At 47.8% G+C, this 23,167-nt stretch overlaps 1 protein-coding gene across 1 annotated transcript in view; it reads left to right on the top strand.

Annotated features, from left to right (window-relative positions):
• AUTS2 (activator of transcription and developmental regulator AUTS2) overlaps window positions 1-23,167 on the top strand; it is a 753,479-nt gene that overhangs the window by 710,408 nt on the left and 19,904 nt on the right. Inside the window, 4 exon segments of the mRNA XM_050325674.1 lie at window positions 15,385-15,955; window positions 17,438-17,691; window positions 18,669-18,889; window positions 19,293-19,337. Of these exon segments, the coding sequence (XP_050181631.1) occupies window positions 15,385-15,955; window positions 17,438-17,691; window positions 18,669-18,889; window positions 19,293-19,337 (1,091 nt within the window).

Raw genomic sequence — 23,167 nt, 5'->3', positions numbered from 1 at the left:
GGGCTAATTCACAGGTTTATTGGATTTCTTTGCAGCTGAGAAGTTGCACAAGTGCATCACAGCCCTGGTGTGCTGGGTGTGCTGTTCATGGAGCGGGGGATGCTCCCGGCAGGATCCTGATTGCAGCCCTGGCGATCGATGAGCAGCAGCCACCCCTCCTGCCTGCACACCCCAGGTCTGGGGGATTAGTTTAATACCTCAGCTTTATCTTGGCACTGTGGACTGCTTTCTGTCTTCATGCAGAAGCATCAGAATGTCCTCAGGCTCTTTTTTCGTAAGATTAAGAGCTTCCCATGGCATCCTGACAAGGAGGAAATTTAAGGAACAAGAGTATTTAACTTAAAGCTAATCTGGTCTTTGTGAAAGTGGGAGGATTAGGTCATTAAGTTCTACGTGCCTGGCAGGTTTGTGCCACGATGGCACCGATGAGCAGAGCACTGCAGAGAGGGGAGCTGCAGCCTGGTGGAGTGTGGAGCTGGAGGAGGGAAGGAGAGAGGTTTTGGATCCAGGGACGAGTTGTGATGTGACCATTGGTCTGTTCTGAGTGACTGTTTGTTAAGGAGGAAGGGAGAGCAGGGATGGAATTGTGGGGCAGAGGAAGGGACAGCTCTCTACCCCTGCCTCGCTCTGGGCTTTATTGGAGTCACGTGTGAGCCCCAGTGCCAGTCAATGCCAGGGTTGTCCTCACTCACAGGGAGCCCACAAGAAAGATGGAGAGAGACTATTCACTAGAGCCTGGAGAAACAGGACAAGGGAAATGGCTTCCCACTGCCAGAGGGCAGGGTTAGGTGGGATACTGGGAGGAATCCTTCCCTGTGAGGGTGGGCAGGCCCTGGCACAGGCTGCCCAGAGAAGCTGTGGCTGCCCCATCCCTGGAAGTGTCCAAGGCCAGGTTGGAGCAAGCTGGGCCAGTGGAAGGTGTCCCTGCCCACGGCAGGGGGGATGGAACTGGATGGTCTTCAGGTCCCTTCCGACCCAACCCATTCTATGACTCTCTCATCTCTTCCTGGACTGATTTCCTGGGCCACAGAGTTTTGTGTCTCCTAAAACCTTCTGTCTGTCTCTAAACTCACTTTGTACCCAGAGTTCATTTTTCAGCCTTACTTGAAGAAGATTAACTTAGAGAAAACACTTGATGTGCTCATCGTGGCACCACCTCCCCCCTCCCGAGGACAAGCTGTTAAACGTTTTCAACAGTTTCCAGCAAAACTGGTGGTAGCTGATAAATGTTAAACTGTCTTTTTCTTTTTTTTTCCCCCTGCTAGTCAGAAACAAACTCCAAGGAAGCTCAAAGTGAGCACTGGAGACCTTCCAACACAAATGGCAGGCTTGGCATCTCCCAGGAGCAGGAGGGGTTGGATCCCTCCAGACGTGGAGGGTGAGGAGCAAATGTGGGTCCCAACCTGCAGCCAGAACCATTTGCATATGCTGCTCTCCCTCCTTCCCTCACAGTCAATTTGACAGCTCTGATTTGATGATAATTAAAAGAAATCCTCCCCATTTGCACCACACTGGGTTGATCTGATGAATGGAACTTGTAATAGTTTTTTCCTCAGAGTTAATGGGCCCAGCTGATTTCCTGTGTGTTTTCTGCGTTGCACTGGAGATCAGTGCATTTTCAGCCCTCTGCATGTTCTGAAAGGATTATATTTGATTATATATATGATTATAAGTATTGGTGGCTGTCAGGGCCTCATGCAAAACCAGGCACATGAGCTCAGGACACGATTTTCAAATGCTCAAGGCTTCCCTCTGAAGAGGGGAAAAACCCCAGAGAGGTGCTTCTCAAACATCCCAATGCACAACAAGGAGTAGTGCAAAGAAATAAATTGTTATATCTTAAATTTCCTTACTTAAATGCATCTGTTGAACCAGGGTGAAGAGAGCTGGCATTCTTGAATCTGACCTTTTATTTTTTTTTTTTTTTTAAATTCTTATCTTTATTCTCATGAAATGAATACAGAGAGGACTTAAGCAAGAGCTGATTCTCGTTTTACATCAGCCCCTGCCCTGGAAAGCTCATCATCTAAATCCTTGGCAAAGGAACAGGGCCAAGCACTGACCTAACTTGTGCCTTGAGGGAGCTGGAGCAGAACTTTAATCTTCTAGTCTGGTGCACTGTCCCCAAATCACAGTGATTTGCCATAGTTCACATCATTTTCTCTGCAGATTTGGAGATGTTGCAAGATGAGTTTGCCTAATACATCCTCAAGGGTTATTGCTGAAAGCTCCTTAAAGCCTTGCAAGAAGTCTGTGCTCGGGCATATCCATTACCCATTAAACCTGGCGAAATGATGGGGTTCTGCCATGTCATAACAAATCACACCCGTGCTAAAATAGCTGCAAACATTCTCTAGGACTTAACGAGCTCTTGCTGGTTCACAGTGGTCCAAACAACTCGTTATTGTGGCTGTTAGAGAGTGCAGAATTATGTTATCCAAACAGTCTCGTGAAAAGACAAGATGGGGTTTTGGGGGGTAGCAAATAGTAGGGAACACAAAAGCACCTTTTTCCCCATTTTAATGCAGTTTATAGATGTGTAATCTTTTGTAATTTTGATGTGATTAAACAGAGGGAGTAGCAGAAGGTGGTTTTCTTCCTAAAGTCCCTTTAAATTGTAAGAGAGGGCAAAACAGAGGGAAGGGAATATTTCCTATTTCTCTCTGTCTTTGCACAAAGCAGCCCTGGATCCCAAAATGAAGCAAAAGAAGGAATCTGGGGAGTTAAAAGTCCACTTTGACTTTCAAGAGCTTCTCTCGAACAAGCTTCCACACACCATCATAAAAAATGTCAGTGTGAAATATCTGAAGGAGAGCAAATTGAACAATTTGGTGATTCTGATGCCTTCGTCTGGAGTCTCATGCCTGCAAGGGTGTGCAAAAGTCAATAACCTGAATTGGAGGTTATTGATTATTTCACTGGGCTGCTGTTGAAACACATCATATGTGCTTGATTTGGTCTTCCAGCACCCAGTAAATGTTTCGTTTTAGTTTTACCTCCCTTTGTGAAAAGAATCGAAAATACTATAAAACTGAAAGTGGCTTGGGGTTTTTTCTCAATTTCAAAGTATTTTTCTTAAACGTAAGTAAATGTTATTTGTAAAGGTTCCCCTTGCTCCAAGATGGATATTTCATGCCACAGGTGGGGCCCATCCTTAATTTGTAATGAATGAAGCTTTCTGTTGGACACTGTCATCTGCAGCCCCAGGGATTTTAGGATGTTGGATCAGACCTGTCTCCATCAGGCTGCTTCTGGAGCCAAGTTCTACTCCTTGGAAACCAAACCAGTTATGGAAATGGCCTTTTTTCCTGCTTCTAAGCTGAAAGAGAGTAGGTTTAGATAAGACATTACGCAGAAATCGTTCCCTGTTTAGGTGGGGAGGCCCTGGCACAGGATTTCCAGAGAAACTGTGGCTGCCCCATCCCTGGAAGTGTCCAAGGCCAGGTTGGAGCAAGCTGGGCTAGTGGAAGGTGTCCCTGCCCATGGCAGGGGGTGGAATAAGATGAACTTTAAGGTCCCTGCCCACCCAAACCACTCCATGATTCTGTGACCCAAAGCTGAGCACTGGGAGAGGACTCAGGCTGCCAGTGGGAGTGTTGGGAGGGCAGAAACCAACCCCCTTTGCCCACAGCTCTGCAAAAGCCCCCCCACCCCCGATGCATGGGTGAAGTATCAGTAAATGTCTGGGTAAATGTGTTCCAGGAATGTGCCAGGAGTTCAGTGGGTGCTGAAATGTCCCCTCAGAGGGATGTTTTCCCTGATTAAAGGCCTTGGAGAGGAGGAACAGAGAGGGGAAAGTAAAATAAAGTAAAACGTGAGTTGTTCAGCTGTTGAGATAAAAGTGAAAGTTGAGCAGTGAAGCCTCCTTTCTCAGTGTACTCCACCTGTGCTAGGTGGAAAAGGTTTGGGTATTGCATTCCAGGCTGGCTCTGGAACGGGGTTTTTTCTTCTATCTCCACACCAGTTATTCAGACAAAGTGGGAATTCTTGGTGTGCAGTTTTGCAGAGTTCAGGCTGCCATTTTCCCGAAGGTTGTTCAGAAATTGTTCTCTGAAGGTTGTCCCCTTGCTGGAAGGGTTTGGAGCACGAGCTCCTGCTGGCACTTGTCAGAGCTTTGGGGACTGGAGCATCTCCCTGCCCAGCAAAGGCTGAGGGAGCTGGGGCTGTTCAGCCTCCAGAGCACACACTGAGAGGGGCCCTCCCCAGGGTGTGTCAGGGGCTGCAGGGAGGGGGCAGAGGATGGCCCAGGCTCTGCTGGGGGGGCCCAGCAATGGCACAAGAGGAACGGGCAGGAACCGATGCCCAGGAAGCTCCAGCTGGACAGGAGGAAGAACTTCTTCCCTGGGCAGTGACCCAGCTCTGAACAGGCTGCCCAGGGAGGGGCTGGAGTCTCCTCCCTGGGGATATTCCAGAGCCCTCTGGACACAATCCTGGGCCCTGTGCTCTGGGCTGGCCCTGCTGGACCAGTGACCCACTGGGGTCCCTTCCAACCTGACCCATTTGGGATTCTGGGATGGAACTGGCACCATGTGCAGTCCTGCCCTGGAGAGGGTGGTCACCACCACCTACAGCTCTAGGACACTGGGGTGGCCCAGAACAAGGAGAACCTGGGCTGTGTGAGGCTGGAACACCAAGCAGGGGAGTTCAGTGCCACCCTTGATTACCTGACACGACGATCCCAAGCAGATACAGCCCGAGTGCCACGTCACCATCCCTGCAGCAGCTGGTGCACTTTGTGACGTGGTTTAGTGGTCATGGGGGTATTTGGATGAACATTGGACTTGATGATCTTGGAGAGCTTTTTCTAGCCTTAATGATTTTGTGATTCTGTGATTCTACGAAAGGAAGAAAATTGTAAGTCGAGTTGTAGAGCTCCCTGAGGCAAGATAATATTACAGTGAAGAGCTTAGGGGGGTTCAGGGGATTATTAGGCATTTATAGAAATACTAATAAAGTTATCACACTTGTACCAAGTAGGATGTGAGTTTTCTAGGGGAAGGAACCCTCAAGGGTCATTGTATTAACCAGCCTCTTGCCAGGAGGACTTGGAGAGTTTTCCCTTGTGACTGAGTGTGGGGTCTCCCATTGTGCCACCACATCTGCACTGGGATGAGTTAGGAGCAAGTCCCATATGAAATGGGCCACTGTTGTTCTGCATCGCTTGTGACCTTCTGCCCATGCCTGGATTTGCTGTCTCTGCTGGTTTCTGCTCTGGTGTGCAGTGGGTTCTGCTGCACTGACACCCACAGGGGTGCCTTCCCCAGAGAGAAGATGAAGGTGAAGCCTTGTTTGTTTATTTAGAGGAAACACTCGTGATTAATGGCACCAACTCTGTTCTTAGTGCTGGGAAACAGCTGCTGACAGCGTGGGGCTGGCTAGGGTGAGCACCCCAGTTCCCTCCCGCTGCTGGGAAGTGGCTGTGGGGTGTGCTGGGGAAGCAGGACCGAGCTCGGCGGTGCCACACAGACCCTGTGTCCCAACTGACAGCTGAGCAAACTCATGAACCAGCAGTTGGGGATGATGATATTGGCTCTGAGGATTAGCACAGCAGGTAACCGTGTTGGCACAGGGCAGGGCTGGGGCTGAGGGATAAGTACACATTCTTTTATTATTGCAGCTAATGGGAATCTGCCAGGCTTTGAAGCCCAGAAAGGCTCACTGGCCACCTGTGAGCTAATCACATAGATTTGCCTCATTCTGTATTGCAGCTCACTTGGAGCCCGTAATCTAATTTCCAAACAGAGACGAGAAGAGTGAACAATTCATTTTCTACTTTACATGGCTGTGCTGGTAAACTTTTAATCCTTTTAGAATTACAGTTCCTTGTGACATGGAGGCAACACCACAAAACCCCGTGTGTGAGGCTCAAGTCTTTGAATGCACCAGTGCTGGATAATAATTAGCCTGAGCAGCAAGGCACAACATGAATCAAAATAGGAGCACAAATGGTATTATGAATCATACAGAGGCTAACGATTCCAGTCTGTGTAGAAAATCCCCGTGTTAGGGGGTGCAGAAGTGCCCTGCAGCAGGCAGGGCTGTCCTGATGTTGGTGTCCTTTCTGCTTGTAGGACACTGTTGTGTCAGCCCTGTGACCTGCCAGCTCATTAACCACACCACAGTGACAGTGGAGGTTTGTGTGGGGCAGATCTGACGTTCATCTGGCCTTCCTTGCTCGCCGTTTATTTTGGGACTGAGGATGTTTATTTAGATTTTTGAGTGTGGTGCTGAGCTGACACCAAGCTGGGGGTGTTTGTGTTCATTCCTGCTGGGGTGGTTTAGGATGTGTTCATGTGGCAGCTTCTCAGACAGCTTCTCTGCCCTAACAGGAACGCTGCTGACCTGCTGCTCTGCTGGTTCATTACAGCCAGGTCAGTCAGTAAACACTGAGGTGAGCACTGATGATGATGATGTGCAAAGGCACTTTCACAGCAACTCAGTGTCTTTTTAGTCATCTGTATGGACAGGGCAGAGATTATCCACACCTCTGGGAATAAACACTTGAGTCAGAGCTTCCTTGAAGACAACATCTGCCTCAGCAGTGAACAGGTAGTTCACAAACGCCTTCACCCTGACTTTGCACCTTCACTCGAATTTTGCTTTCAGGTTGGTAATAAAAAACCACAGTGTCCCAAATTGCATTTTCTACAAACTGCCATGGCCAGTGCTCAGTGACATTTGAGTCAATCTTCCAGCAAAATGATGAAACAGTGGTAAAAGTGGTACCCTGAGATGATGGGCACTGCCCGACCTGTGTTCACGGTAAAAGTGATCATCCAGAGGGCTTAAGGAAAATACTTTCTTGATCACATGGAGGTGCCTGCTTGGCATGACATGTGCTATTCCTCCAGGTCTGTTGGAGGGCAAGCACAGTGCTCAATGAGTCAATAGTCCTGTCAGAAATCCTATTTCACAGTCCTGCTGTATGTATTTATAAGGAATAAAACCCCTCAGGTCACAGACAAATGTAGTGAGAGTAGTTCAGCTGATTGGAGTAAACGTGTCACATTGTGTGAAGCAATGAGGATAGGATATAAGGAGCCCTTTGCTGTACCAAAATTCACTCTGCCAGGAACCACCAGCTGACCTGACACGTGTGAAAGCAGAGCTGGTTGGCAGCACAGCCTTTCCAATTGCCATGGACATGGAAAACAGCATCTCTGTGTGCCCTGCCAGGCTCCACAGCTCCCCACCTCCTGTCTGAACGTGGGGGTGACTTGGGCAAATACTCAGATTTCAGCTGTTTCTGTAGGTTTGGTTCCTGGCAGGGCTGTGGTCTGGCTGGTGTCTGCCTATGATGTGGAGAGCAGGTTTGGAGGGACATGGTCAAGAGCACAAGTAACAAGAGCAAGGAAACCTGTCCTAGCAGTGATGGAGGGGAGGGAGGGCACCAAGAGATCTTTGGACCACAAAAGGCCCCAATACCTACAGTGAACTATTGAGGAGACAGCAGTGGTCCCACAGGGATGGCTGTCATTCAAAGCTAGAAAGTTCTCAATTTCCGACTTGCCACACAGTGGAATGTCCCACTCCTGTGTATAAAATGCTGTGGAATGGTGCAAGAACAAAACATGCTAAAGAGTCCTTGTTGTTACCTTTTTCTCAATTTTGTGTTCTTTTCTATTTTAATTTCTATAAAGTCATTAAAGTCCTATAGTACCATCCCTTGCAGGAAGGATTTGGTGTGCAGAGTCATGTTTACATGAAAAGAGAAGCTTTTGGTTGTTGTCAAAGGAATGAAACACAAATTATAGGTAGATCTTCACTTACACATTTTAACCAGTTCAGTAAATTAGCTTCCTTTTTCCCCCTTTTAAAACAAAATGAATTCACGGAATTTGTTTTAGCCCATACACGAAACTCAATTTACAGAGAGATGGGCATTACTGGACATTTATATCTGACACATTTAATGAGACACTTTGTTGGCCAGGAGCAGTGAAATCTTCATTTGCTGATATGACCCAGACCAGAAGAATTCTTCCTCAGCAGTGCTGTGTTAGAGCAGGTGGCTGGATAAGCCCTGGCACAGCTGCCCAGGGTGGTGGTGGAATCACCACCCCTGGTGGGATTTGACAGCCATGTGGATGTGGGACCTGGGGACAGGGGTCAGTGGTGGCCTTGGCAGTGCTGGGGAATTGTTGGACTCGATGATCTCAGAGGGTTTTTCCAACCCCAATGGTGCTGTGATTCTGTGGTTCCATAATACCCATATTTTTCTCTGCAGCATTGGAAACATGAGCAAAACAGTGCAGAGCATGAGAATAGTGTCAACTGACCCTGATGGGGGGAGGTGGGATGTGTGAGCTCAGCGAAGTTTCCCTGGAGACACCAATGAGCTGAAATAGCTGTAATTAAAAGTAGGAATTGTCTTGGTCAGGCTGAGCTTCATCTTAGTGTTAGCAAGAGTTTTTAAGCTCTCTGCTTATATTGGCATCATGCCTTTAAAATCAGAATAGAAATTCTTGGCTCTAAAGAACAAATTCCCAAAGGAACCAGGGGTATGTGACTGGTGAGTTGTGGGTATGACACCTCTCACGGGGAATAGATGTGTTATTCTGCTGTATAAACATATCACACAGATCTTTTTTGTCCTTGGTATATTAAACTGAGCTGTCAGGCTAAATTCAATCAGTGATACTTTTCAAGCTGCTTCTGAAAGCTGGTTTTGTTCAGGCTCATTCAAGTAATCCTGTCACATTCGAGTGGGCTGAGCAGATGTCATGGGCATTTGAGGGAATATTGTGGCTATGTGGCCAAGGCAAATACATTGGATAAGCCCACTATATTTGCCTTCCCTCACCCTGTGATGGGGTTAATTTTTTATTGCTAAGGTGATGTCCCTGTTGATAACTGGAGAAAATGATGGAGCCTTCCTGTGGTTTCTTTTTTAATTGATTATTGTCTTGTACAGCCACTCTATTTGCTCTGGGCAGGTTTGAAATGCTCTCACCACTGGGTGGGTCACAGGGTGTGTCTGGAATAGCCCAAAGAGGATGGCAGAAGGCAGAGAAGGACTTTGGACAAAGGCCTGGAGAGAACAAGGGGGAATGGCTTCCCACTGCCAGAGGGCAGGGTTAGATGGGATATTGGGAGGGAATCCTTCCCTGTTCAGGTGGGCAGGCCCTGGCACAGGTTGCCCAGAGAAGCTGTGGCTGCCCCAGCCCTGGAAGTGTCCAAGGCCAGGTTGGAGCAACCTGGGCTAGTGGAAGGTGTCCCTGCCTGTGGCAGGGTGGGATGGGATGGGTTTTAAGGTCCCTTCAACCCGAACCATTCTGGGATTCTATGACTCTTGAGACTGAGGTACATAACAAGCTCATGGCTGTTACCACAGTTCTAGAGAACCTTGGCAGAAAATCTCAGGCTTTTGGGTATAAGCCGGTCTTTGAACAGAGATCAGCATGATCCATGGGCTGGGCAGTGGGTTTTCACACACACTGGCTCCAAGGGCTGTACACCTGATTTGGAAAAGCCTCCTGCTGGTGCAGTGGGTGATGGGAAGCACAGACCACCAGCCCAGCTGAACAAGGTGTTGCCTACATTTGTGTGAATCTGGGTGTGCTTCAGAAATACTGTGATGGCAAGAGATAGATTTCTTTAATTAAAAATGCAGAATTGAAATAGGAAGGTAAAACTCCTTGAACTCAAACCCATTATTACCAGAAAATATCCCCCAGTGACTTTGGCAGTGGCAGTTCCCATGTGGGAAGTTTTCCTGAGATTTGAGAGAAGTCCCCTTCAGTCAGCACTTAAGCTGACCATGGAATACTTCAGGGTTGTGTAATTAATTATGTAATCTATTGATTCTGAACTGGAAGGGTTAGGAAGTCAGGAGATTTTCCCTACTGGAAATAAACCTTTGGCTGTGCATGTTGTGTCCCTGCACTGAAGCAGGATTGAGTTCTCCTGGTGTTTCTCTCTCCCAGGGTCTGTCATGCTGAGCCTGCATCTCCTTCCTATTCACAAAAATCCCAGGATTTCTGAGAGAGGGGGATGTTTGGATGTTCTGTGCTTTACTTTCCTCTAGAAAGCTTTATCTCATTCCTTTTTACTAAGTAAAAACTGCTGTTTTAAAAAGTAAGGGCTGTCAGTATAACACTCCCAGTGTGTGGGCTATAGGAGTTACATTTATAAAGTATGTTCTGTTTAAGAGCTGGATGAAATAAATTATTTCATGTGCAGTATTAGAGGACTCTGCACTCTCAAATCAAGGCCAGAAGCAGCTCAATGACTGAAGAATTGTCAACATCTTGTGCGATCCCACTAAGTGCTTCTTCTCATTGATCTGCAACTTCATTGTTGACAATTAAATCCCTTTGAACGTAGAAGATAAACATTTTTAACAGGAGGTAGCAAAATCTTTTGTCCTGAATGATTTCCTTTGTTTTATAATTAAGTACAAAGTGTGTCACCAGCCTTGCTGTTCACTTGTACTAAATACCTGCTTACTGGGGAGTAATTGCTATCAGCAGATGACAGAGCTGCAGTAACTGTGCTTTCCAAGGCATCTTCTTCATTTGCATAATCAAATGCTTTGTTAGTGTCCTTGGAAATTAGGATGAAAGATGACTGTGTGCTAAAAATGAGAAATTGTTTTTAGCAAATTGTGTGTATCCAGTGGAGCAGCTGAATCCCTCTGGGGCCTGTGTGATCCCAACAGCCCCCTCCCTGCTGGGCAGGAGCAGCTCCTGTCCCTGCCCCTGCTCATCCCAGAGCTGCACTGACCAGTGTCTGATCAATCTGAAAAGGACACTCAGCCCTTAAACCTGATCCATTATTTCCAGTGCTTGCTGAGGGTTGAACCTCCCAGGGCTGGTGGGCTGTGGGGTAGATCTTTCCTGCACTCCATGATCTTTTAGGGGCTTGTATTTGCTGTGGCAGTTTGCACCAACTCCACCCTTATCCGGGGTAAAGCTGGAGAAAAGAGTTTTTCTGGTTTTGGAAGATCTGTGTTTTTATCTTGCATTAAGAAGTTTGCAGAAAACTTAAGTTAGGCAGAGGCAGCGTTCTCGAGAGAAGAGTTCCGACTTAGCAAAGCAGAAAAAGAAAATTAATACTATTTTTAAATTAAATAATGCTATAAAATGTTTCTTTAGTAGGCTGAATGCTCAGTCCCAAAGATAATGCTGCAAAACACTGAAAATTCCTATAATTTTCTTACTTGTGCAATAAGGACTTTGAGCTTAATTCAAAACTTTCCTCTCAGAAAAGTGGCAAATTTAGTGCTGGTTCTGAAAAGCTCTTTGAAGATACCTGAAGGCTCTCCAGGCTGAATCCTGATGCAGACAGAGGGAGGAGTGACAGGATATGACACAGCCTAGTTTCTGGATGACACTCCAGACCTGGACATGGAAAAGTTGGATGATTTTAAGCCCAGAAACAAAGCTTGGCCACTGTGAGCTGACAGCATCACACAGGATGTTGCCTCAGGAGGTTTCATTCCCCAGGTCCTGGCAGGGCAGGGCAGGGGTGCCCAGGTCACACATCCTTGGCTACCACTGGGACAGCCCAGGGGCCTCAGCTCTTCTCATCATGGAATGCCCTGTGCTGGCTCCTGGTACCTCCTGTGCAACTAGACACAGTGAACCCACTGCAAGCAACACTTGCCCAGGCAAAATGGGAGTATTCTATGTTGGTGAATCTCTGAAATTTCAAATTTGGTCAATTCTGATGGGGCCCTTCTGTCAGCAGAAGCACAACTGGGCATCATCTGTGGCTGGGATGTTCTCAGTGGCCACTCCTGGCCTTCCTCTGGCTCTTTGGGACCACCCAGGTGGTACAGAGGAGCCAGAACCTGGAGTTTGGGTCAACTTTTGCTGGTTTGCACATCAGGAAGAGAGGCAGTGGTAGAAAGCTGCATATAATCTGTGCTCATTATACAAGTCCATGGCTCTGGAGGGACGTGTAATGGAGCCAACCCAGTAATAATCACACACACTGCAGGGTTTCATGGAGGCTACTGAGAGTCCTTCCTCTTGAGGCATCCCCAGTTTGTCTGTGCTAAGTGAAAAACAGAGGAATTTGAAATTTAAGACACATCAAATGGGACAGGAAAGGAAGATAATGGAAGCTGTGTGGGTGGGACAAGCTTAGCCAATGTTCCTCAGTCCTCAGCATCAAATTGTGGCTTTATTCCTTTTTCAGTAAAGGACTGAGTGCTGCTGGTGCAGTTTGAACCCAGTGGGGAAAGGGAGACCTGTGTCAGAATGGAATTACATCACAGCTCCTGCCCTCCTGAATAATGATGCCGTAATTCCACTTCATCCAGAACAGAGTGTGGAGGCTGCCAGCAGAGAAAGTTCACTTGGTGCTTCCTTAGCTCTTGGGTGCAGATGAATTGCTCTGATGATAAACAAACTCAGAAGGGTGGGTTGTCTGTGTCACAGTGACATAAAGGGTCGGTTTTTTTCCCCAAAGTTCTCACACTGAGCCTGTCAGTCAGGATGCACTGGTAGAAAGAGCCTAATGGTGTTTGTGTGAGCCTGAAGTGCTGCTGATGAAGACTCGAGCCCTCCTTATGAAACACAGAATCACAGAATATCCTGAGCTGGGAGGGACCCACAGGGATCATCCAGTCCAGCTCCTGGCCCTGCACAGACACCCCAATAATCCCACCCTGTCCCTAAGAGTGTTGTCCAAACCCTCCTGGAGCTCTGGCAGGTTTGGGGCTGTCACTGCCCTGTTCAGTGCCATGGCCAGCCCTGGTGAGGTCGATGATGCTGATCATTTAGACAAAATGTGCCCCATCAGGGAGTGCTGGGGGAACTGGGAGCCCAAGTCCTTGTAACTGGTAATGTTCATCACTGAGGGGGGATTTCAGCTCCCCAGAGAGATACTGTGGGATGAGAAATTTCTGATTTGTACATCATAATGATCACCCATGCAGGGATGTGTGCACTGGTTACTGGGGCTCCTGGACCCTGTGCTGGGGGACTGTGTGGGTGCTGGGGGCTCAGACAGGGAGAGGGAGAGACCATGGGCACATTTGGTGGGAGACATCTGGAATAACATTATCTCACTACACAAAGCATCTTCCAAGTGCAGGCTCCCAGGAATGGTACTTGGGTGCTGTGTGATGAAGATTTGAGCAGCAGCAAAAGATCCCCAGGAGACAGTGGCATTCCCAACCCTTTTCTCCCGGTGAGGAGGAGCGTGAGGAGCAGATCCTTAGCACAGAGCTGTGCTGAATAAATGTTCCACACGTTAGAGGGGCTAAAAATACCAAATGAAAGGATTTAATGAATGCACTGTGAGTGCAAGGTGTTCCCTGTCGATTTGGAAGTATCACCTGTGCAGGATTTCCAGACCACCTACTTCATTCATCTAGGAGGGGATTTCTAATGACAAGGCTAAGCCCTCAAAGCCCTAATTATGTTTAAAAAAAAATAAAAAATGACCAAAACCACAAAAACTTGTAACTCTTACACCCATAAGGACTTAGAATATAGATCCACCTATTCCTGAACAAACTTGCTCTCTTCTTTCCTCCTTGGGGACCTGCCTTTACACATGTGCACATCACTGTCTGTCTAATTTCTAAGATCAACAGGATTGATCCAAACAATTAATGCAAGGGAAGTTCCCTTTATTTAGAACCTGCACTTTAATTGCAGTGAGATAGACCTTGAGCATACGGCACAGTAATTATTTTTATCCCTCTGGAGTTCCACTCTTGCCTCCAAAGTCTTCTGATCCAAATCTGTGGAGGAGCCTCTGTGCCTGTTACAGGTTGCATATTCCAGAAGTGATTAAAGTAGGTCCTCATCAAATAAGTCTGCTTACTTTTTTCCCCTTTCCTTCTTCCTTCTTATCCTCTTTACCTCCCTTTTGCCTCTCTTTACCCTTTTTTCCCCGTCTCCTGTCCACAAACTACAAAAAACCCTGAATATATATATATACACCAGGCTGCTATCTTTGCACAGGGCCTGTAAAGTACCAGTAACAGGGTACCTGACATGGTTTAATTTGGTGTCTTAGCTAAATGAAGCCCAAGTGATGCTGTGTTTGTGACACATTGCTGCCAGGCTGTCTCCAGGGATGTGATGGTGGCAGAACTTGTGTGCCTGGGCTATGGGCTGGACGATCTCACTCCCCATTCTCTTTATTTCACTCCATTACTTCGGGGTTTGGACAGTGGAGCTGTCAACAATTTTCTCTGGATGTATATTATTTTATTATCCAATTAGTCATTTTACCCCTCAAAACTGGCAGAAGAAGGAGTAAAGTTTTCCTGTTTTAAGTTTATTAAGAACACTGGATCCTTTTTAAGTTACAAGTTTGTCCTAAGTTCCTTTAAACCTTCTGTGTTTTCCATACCCTGCACTTCCATATTTGCTGAAGATGTAAGTTCAGCTGATCCAAGTTATTGTGAGATACAGCCCTAAATGGTGCTCCTGTTCCCCCCTCCTTCAGGCACCACCTTTTCCAGTCTTGGGCCAGCTGCATTCCCCCAGTTTATTCCAAGGGGTGCCATGGACTGGATATGCTTTGGCAGAAGGTTTGGGGAGTGATTCCAATGGGAAATTGCTGTAGAGCCCCAATGAGCAAAGCTCCACTGTAGCAAATGTTAAAATTACACTACTATTAATTAATTAATATTATTAAAGAGCTGGAAAATAGAATTAAGTCATTCCATGACCAGCCAACCAAAAAGAGGCAGGGTCCCTACCAGTGTGTGTTTTAATGTTTAGATCTGGTGCCACGTCAAAGGGTCTGAGTGTCTCAGGGAGCTGGGGAGGCTCAGCCTGGAGAAAAGGAGGCTCAGGGAGGACCTTCTTACTCTCTTCAACTCCCTGACAGGAGTGAGGAGCCAGGTGGGGATCGGGCTCTGCTCCCAGGGAACAAGGGACAAGAGAGGAAACAGCCTCAAGTTGTGCCAGAGGAGGTTTAGGTTGGATATTGGGAAAAATTCCTTCACTAAAAGGGTGGTCAGGCACTACTGGCACAGCTGCCCAGGGCAGTGGTGGAATCATCATCCCTGGAAGTGTTCAAGAAACATGTGGATGTGGCCCTTGAGGACATGGTTAGTGGTGAACATGGTGGTGGTGCTGGGTTGGTGGTTGATGGTCTTAAAGGTCTTTGCCAACCTTAACGTTTCTATGATAAGGCCCAGAGCTCAGTGGCATTTGTTCCCTCGGTGGTCAGTGAGGGAGTGATGATGGGTAACAATGATAGAGAACAGCAGCACTAAACAGAGTCTCTCTTCTCTGCCAGGAGGTTTATTTTGAGGAGGGTTATGGGAGGGAGGGGATGACGGGCAGAGGGATTTGATTTGGGTTCACATTGGCATGGGTGGTTCTTGATGAAAGCAAAATGGAACTGCCCGGAGTGTGACTGGTTTTGCTACCTTGGTTTTAACCATTCCTGTCTGTGCTGTTGTTGCAGATAAGGAGTTAGGAGTCGGTCCGCCCGCTGAAAATGACGACCCTGGTGCTCGGGGCCCGGCTGTCCCCAAAATATCGGGATTAGAAAGGAGCCAAGAGAAGAGCCAGGACAGCAGCAAAGACCCAGTCCTCGAGCCCGTGGTGCCTAAAGACCCTTGTCCTCAGGCGGCGCAGCCCCTGGCCCAGCCTCCCCCCGAGCCGCCCCAGGCCCGGTGCCCCAGCCCCGCGCTCGCCCCGCGCCCGGAGCTGCCCGTCCCGCCACCCCCACCGCTGCCCCCCGCCCCCGAGGAGCCACCCCGGGCCCCTGCTCCCCAGCACCCTGCAGGACAGCACCCTGCGGGACAGCACCCCGTGGGACAGCACCCTGCAGGACAGCACCCTGCAGGACAGCATCCCCCAGGACAGCATCCCCCGGGACAGCACCCGCCCTCTCAGCACCCACCGCGGCCGCAGTCGCCGCTGCCGCCGGCCCACCCGGCCCTGCCCGCCGTGCAGCCCCATCCCGCCGCACAGAGCCTCTCCCAGCCCCTCTCCGCCTACAACAGCAGCAGCTTGAGCCTCAACAGCTTAAGGTAGGGGGATGGAGATGTTGGTGTGGGTCACTGCAGCCACGCTGGGCTGGGGGGCTGGGGTGGGACGCTGCGCTGATGGAGTGGAGGGGAATTAACTAAAGGAGATGAGTGACATCACCGGGAAGTGAAGGGGACTCAGTGCATTTAACCTCAGCTCATACCCTGAGATGAGCCAGGATCACTCTGTGTCTGACCTGGCAATCCCATAAACCCTGGGTATTTTTAAATTAGCTTTTACTTTTCCTTCCTGTCTTGGGGTTTTGGTGAGGATTTTGCACAGTATACATGAGGGGAAGAAAATCACAGTTCCTGCAGGCTGGGCTGCTCTCTGAAGGGCAGCTCTTTAACTCTGCCACCCCTGTAAACATCTGATTTCTCCAGCCACTGCCATGCCCTAGAGCAGGGAGCGTGGTGCAGCTGCACACAGCCCAGCACCCATCACACACCAGGGACTGCAAAGCTCCGTGTTTCCTGCACTGCTGACACCTGTCAGTGTGCAGTGTTCTTCTCTCACCTGGCACAGTGAGATCAGCCTCACCTTTTGTTATCCCCCTCTAAAGATGAGCAGTGAGATTAAACAACACATTCACGGGATGTCTGAGTCAGGACCCTCAGGTTTCCCCTGCTCTAAGCAAGGCTGTCATTCCCCAAATCTGAGGCAGATGGTGACCTTCAAGGCCTGGTGAACCAGCACTATGGTTGCTTCATGGTTTGACTGTGGAGGTGTTTAAGACTTGGATTTATTTTTAACCAAGCTGGTATTGCTTGTCTTTGAAAGTCACTGCAATAGGAGCATGTTGTTATGTGAAATAAAGACAAGTAGAAGTCAGCCCTACATGATTATATTTTAAATACTCATCAGTAGGAGAAGAAACCTGAGATACTGCAACCAGTGTAATCACAAATACTTACTTTGTTGACTCGTCTTATCTCTTTATATTGTGGGGGTAGAGAGGCATTAACTATACAATAAGCACATGTCTTTTGTTGCCTTCTCAACTTCATGTCACATTTTCTGCAGTCTTTCTTCTTACTAATTCATAGCAAAAAAAAATTAAACTTTTAGTAATGCAGTGATCACTGATTTTGAGCTCCATTTGCCTGAAAACATGAATCAGAAGCAGTCATGTAGAAAGGACCTGATAATTAAGTAATGAATGCACAGGGCTGATTACTCCTTTGTGTGTCATCCCTGTGTTGTTGGGGGACAGAATACCAACCTCCTACAGAGAGGGAGAATATGTCTCAAGTGCTGGTGTGGAGAGACCAAAGGAAGTAAAAGATAGCAGAGAAGGTCCAGCAGGTGGTTGGAGGAAGGAGTATCACAGTGGTGGGGCTGGGAATAGTAACCTGCATTTGTAATCCGTGGGTTCCATCCATGCTGTGTTGAACGTGAGCTGTGTGTGGGCTGGGGGGGGGGTCTGTGTTTGGAGCTTTCCTCCCCTCCATGCAAAGCTTAATTGCTTTTCTTCTCGTTAACAGCAGCAGCAGAAGCAGCACTCCTGCCAAGACTCAGGCCCCTCCTCCCCACATATCCCACCACCCCTCGGCCTCCCCGTTCCCGCTGTCCCTGCCCAGCCACAGCCCCCTGCACACCTTCACGCCCACCCTGCAGCCCCCAGCACACCCCCACCACCCCAATATGTTTGCCCCTCCCACGGCTCTGCCCCCTCCACCTCCACTGACGTCAGGGACACTGCAGGTTCCAGGACACCCAGCTGGTAGCACTTACTCAGGTAAGAGCCAGAGGGGTCTCGTGCGGTGTAGGAGACCAGTTCTCTGGTTTTGGTGCACTGTTGGTTGGGGAGAGGCTGTACTCACTGCTGGATGATTTTAAGCCATATCAAAGCCCCCAAATGCTTAGACATACCCAATGACTTTTCCTCTGCCCTGGGAATGACTATTTTTGGAAGGCTGTGGTTTTTTCAGGTCTGTTTTGTTGAACCCATGGTACGAACACCACGTGCCTCACAGAATCTGTGACCCCTTTGGTGAAGGGCTTCACTGCAGTTGTGGTCTCAGCTTCCCTGGCTGGGGAGAGGGTCTGCAGTGGCTGTGAGCACAGTGGTGCTGAGCCTGTGTTTGTGCAGGATGGTGTAGGGGGTGAGATGGAGAGATTCTTATCACTGGAGAAAACCGTGCACCATGGAAGGGTTTGGGTTGGAAGGATGTCAGTATGGATCCACCCTCCTGCCGTGGGCAGGGACACCTTCCACTAGCCTAGGTGGCTCCAAACCCCTTCCAACCTGGCCTTGGGCACTTCTAGGGATGGGGCAGCCACAGCTTCTGTGCCCAACCTGTGCCAGGACCTCACCAGGTCCCTGAGAAGGAAGTGGGGGAAGAAAGTGGAGGAATATCAACATTTGTGTGACATCAGTTTGTACATCAGGGCACTCACAATGAGCAGCAGCCCCTCGGTTGTTGCTCCAGCGTACTCGTACCTCCTCACCTATTTAGGGCTGTGTCCGTGTCCATCCAAATTTAGGGAGGACCCTCAGGTTAATGCTCAGAAGAATGCAAAAACAGGCTTGGTGAGGAAGGGGAGATGGAGATTTTCAAATGTCTCAGGCCTTCAGGGAAGACCTGAGGGAGCTTTCTCACCCTCTACAGGGCTTTAGATACAGCACTGATGCCACAGCCAGCGGAGTAAGCGGCACAAGGTGTGGAAAAGCCCCAGAGCTCACGGGGGTTTGTTTTGTTGTTTGTGTTTCAGAGCAAGATCTCCTCCGGCAGGAACTAAACACGCGGTTTTTGGCCTCGCAGAGCGCGGACCGTGGGGCCTCCCTGGGCCCCCCGCCCTACCTGAGGACAGAGTTCCACCAGCACCAGCACCAGCACCAGCACACACACCAACACACACACCAGCACACCTTCACGCCTTTCCCCCACGCCATCCCACCCACTGCCATCATGCCGACGCCAGCACCGCCCATGGTGCGTACCCCAGGCAGAAATGTGAGGATAAGTAGAGCACAACTCTATTCTTTATTACAAAAAAAAGTGTTAAGAATTTGCCAGGATGTGGGGCAGGAGGCCTGTGCTGCCCAGGTGTGGCTGGGCAGGACAGGCAGGGCTGTCCCTCCCTCGTAGGTTCAGGTGAAGGACGGGAGCTGAGGGACGAGGAGTGTGCACTCTGGTGCCTCTTCCCTTTCCCTGTCTCTTGATTTACTTTGAAGAAAGAAAAATCCCAAACAGTTTCAATGGAAACTTAATTTTCTGCATTTTTTTTTCCTCTCTGTTGGTCGCCAAACAATGGAGAAGTTTGTCTTCTATTTTGCCAACAGAAGTAAAGCAAGGAAATATCAAGTAACTAGTTTGTGCTTTGATCCCTTTGCAGTTTGACAAATACCCTACAAAAGTTGACCCCTTCTACCGTCACAGTGTGAGTTTTATTGCTCTGTTTCAAACTGACTTCACTGCTTTCCTGTGGTGGGTTGGGATCACCACTCAGTCAATGGCACAGTGTCCAATCTCTCCCTAATCATCACTCCAGGATTTACCATTATCGTCCTTGGTTGCTTTGGCTTTTGAAGGCTTGCGCTCATGGTGCTTGTTTCTGATCAAGATGCAGTATCAGCTTTTCCAATCAAAAGATCTCTTGCTCATACACCATTTGGAGAGGTTTGATGTGAAAAGATGAGACAGAAGAGCTGACTGTTCCGTGGAGCAGGAGGGAGCAGTGATTCCATCACGGTGTTTCGGTTGTGCCTCAAAGCCTTAGGCTGATATTTTTCCTAAGAAACTTGAAATGAACTGACAAACTATCATACAAACCCTCCAGGGATAGGTAATCTAATAGTTTTCCTAATCTATCATATTTTGTTTGATAAAATCTGAAAACCTGTCTTATTCTTCAGATTTCAAAGGCACAGCTGATCCACTGGGCTTGTTATGTTTTGAAAGCTCTGTTTGATGACAGCAACACGAATCCAGCTATGCACTAGATGTGTTTATCTAAGCTACCAAAAATGTTATTTATTGAGATGAACTGATTTTTAATATTCCAGTTAAGTGTAAACCTTCTGCTCCTAAGGGTTTGAATCTACTGATTCATTTGCTGCTGAAATCTGGGCTGCATTTCCTTCATCCTATTGGCAGAGGCAGGTACCTGATTAAATATGGCAAGAGTTTCCAAATCCAAGAGTGATATTTTGATGAGAGAAGGAGTACTGCATCGGCACTCAGAAACCTGCAAAGCACTTGGCTTTATGTGTTGGTTTTGCTTGGAAGTGGAACTGGGCAAAAAAAACTGGTTAAGACCATGGTGTGGTGCTTTCTGCTGTCCTGATTAACCACAGTCCCTGCTCACAGCCTGTCCTACATCTGAACAGGCCTGGTAGTTTCTGGCACTTCATTTGAGTAACTTGAACAGTAAGAGAGTGTTTGCAGGCTCAGAGCTCAAGGAGTATTGGGCAAACATTTAAGCCTGTGCTAATAAAGGGTAATGCTGCTCATTTGCATTGCTGTTTGCAAAATTGCACTCTGATTTGCTGAGCTTTACATGGATCCAGAAGATATATTGTCATCAGTGTTGATCCAAGCAGGAACACGTTGCTGGGAGATAGGTACAAGAATTTTAGAAATAAAGCACAGAAGTCGACATGTAATACAGGAAACATTGTGGAAGTCTCCAGCTGTATCTGCTTTTCAAATTCAGTGACATAATATCTTATCAGCCTGGATTGTAAAGGTCATGGCATCCCCCCCTCTAAAGTCAGGAAAGGCTGTTCTCCATCAGCCAGGGAGCTGTGCTGTGGACCCTGGCCCAGATCTGCTCCCTTGTGCCTCCCCTGCCTTCCCTTCAGGAAAGCTCTGTCCTTGGAAGGGGTTGCACAGTGATCACTGGGGGACATTTGGCAGGCTGATAGCAGGAGATCCACATGGATGTTCCAGGTGACACTGGATGGAGATCTGTGTGTAACCCCAGCCAGGCCAGAGCCGTGTGATCCCCCCAGGGGCAGGAACGGCTCCCTCAGCTCCCTCAGCAGCTCCAAGAAGCAGCCCCTGAGTGATGGGAGAGCACAGCCCATAGGGCAGGAGAAATAGGAATAGTGGCCAGCTGGGGCACTTCCACAGCCCTCCCTCCTGTAGACAAGAGTTTCCACTACAGATCCACACCAGGAATTCAGATGCCTTAAAAAAGCCGGCAGGGAGTGCAGGTGAACTTTGCAGGAGAACGAGGTCTGTTTGAGGGTTAGAGTCCATCTCCTGTAGAACAGGGAATGCAGCTCACACAGAGACTCGTGTTGAGGTTGCAATCAGTTTTCTTTCTGGGCATCTTTGGTTTTACAATCACTTTTAGCCCAGTGAGGCATTACTTTTACCTCCAGCCAGGTCCAGTTCAGCATTGCACACACCTGGGCAAGGAGAGCTGTGGTTCCTGTGGTCCCTGAGAAAGCTGGAAAGGGAAAATGCTGCTCCAAAGAGAAGGGATACTGGGGAAAAAGGGAGCACTGACTATGAAAGATATATCCTGAAAGCTGGAGGAATTTAACTGATACAAAGAGATCATGGAGTTATAATATTTATATTTTATTAATAATTCTGCCCTTGAGGAAAGGTCACATTTAATTAACTTACCAGTTGTTATAAAACTCTAAGGAAATAATTCCTTATTATCAGTCATAGCCAATAGAATACAAAGTATTACGTCTTTTCCCATCATTTGGAATTAGTCCATTACACAGAGAATTAAATGCAGAAGACACTGGAGGATTTAAAGCACATTTTACTCATTAAAAGTTATTGTAAATGAGGACAAGTGTCTCTTAATGATTTCTCAAATGCCTACCATTCACTATCAACTAAATCTCAAAGTGTTTTCTGCACCATTGCATGGAGCAGGTCCAAATTAAACAGAATTAAAAACAACAGCAGCAACATTCTGAACAGAAGTTTGATACCATACTTTTGAACTGAGAAAATCTTCTGATACCTCTGAAATACTGAAATATTTTCTCAGTGATCAGTGAATATAACATGAATAAATGACCTTGCATGATAAGCTAGTGGAAGGAAAAAAGATGAAGAAAAGCACATGTGCATGCCTGGCATAACCAAATCCATCAAAACTTTGTGATACCGATTCACTCTGGGATGGGATTTTCTTGGTGTTTTCCTGCCCTTCACATCCAGTCTTTTACTTTGCCCAGTCCTGCTTCTGTTCAATTGGCCATTAACTCATTTATTTGATCTTAAAAGTAGCAAACAGTGCTTGACTTTGATCTGGTGTGTTCAGGGGGGGTTTGTCTCAGCCTGAGAACCCCAGTGGGTTTTTGGGTGGCAGTCCCAGTGGAGCTGGGAGCCATCCCGTTAGATCCAGAGCTTTCACTGGGAGAATGTATTTGGAGTGTGATGCTCTGAATCCCTGACTCCCACCAGAAGGCAGCTGGGTGTGTAATCCCAGCATTTCCATGGAATTGGACGAATTCTGTGTTCCAGCAATGGGACAAAGGGTCACAGCCAGAGCACAGAGACAAGATCCCATTGGGCTGCCGTGGTTTATCACAGCATGGTTTGGGCTGGAAGGGACCTTAAAGCCCATCCCACCCTGCCATGGGCAGGGACACCTTCCCCTAGCCCAGATTGCTCCAAACCCCGTCCAACCCGGCCTTGGACACTTCCAGGGCTGGGGCAGCCACAGCTTCTCTGGGCAACCTGTGCCAGGGCCTGCCCACCCTCACAGCCAAGAATTTATTTATTTAGTATACCTGCTTGTTTCCCTTGGGTTTGTCTGCACTACTATAGAGCAGCCTTTTGTGTTTTTTAACTAAATTCTCTGCTCCCTGGGGCAGGGAGGTCAGTGGAGACATGCACGTTTTTGTGCTTAGCAGACGCTCCTTATAAAAAAATTACCCTACATTTTCAGAGGGTTCTGCCTTAACATTTTGTTTAAATACTAATTTTTAACAAATCAGATTGTCTGTCTGCTAATATTAGATGTGGCAGGATATCCTCTCAGACAGGCTAATGAAGTAAGAATTGTGCATATTTTCCTCATTTCCTACAGATACCATTAAAATCCCAAGGTACTAATGGAGTTTTAATGATACAATATCCTAGAACTCGTAAGGGTTTTTTCCACTTAAACAGTAGATTTCTAAGTCTTATTCAACTCAGGATTCTGCCTTTTCTTTTGGAACGACTCACAGACCGAAGCCATTTAAAACCTCTCTCCAATTTAAAAATTCATAACTGAAGGAACAAAGTGTG

Source organism: Myiozetetes cayanensis, unplaced genomic scaffold (genome assembly GCF_022539395.1).
Source record: "Myiozetetes cayanensis isolate MyiCay16 unplaced genomic scaffold, myiCay2020 scf30, whole genome shotgun sequence".
Classification (NCBI taxonomy): Eukaryota; Metazoa; Chordata; class Aves; order Passeriformes; family Tyrannidae; genus Myiozetetes; species Myiozetetes cayanensis.
Note: the sequence above shows the minus strand (reverse complement) of the source record. Positions and strands in the feature narration are given on the sequence as shown.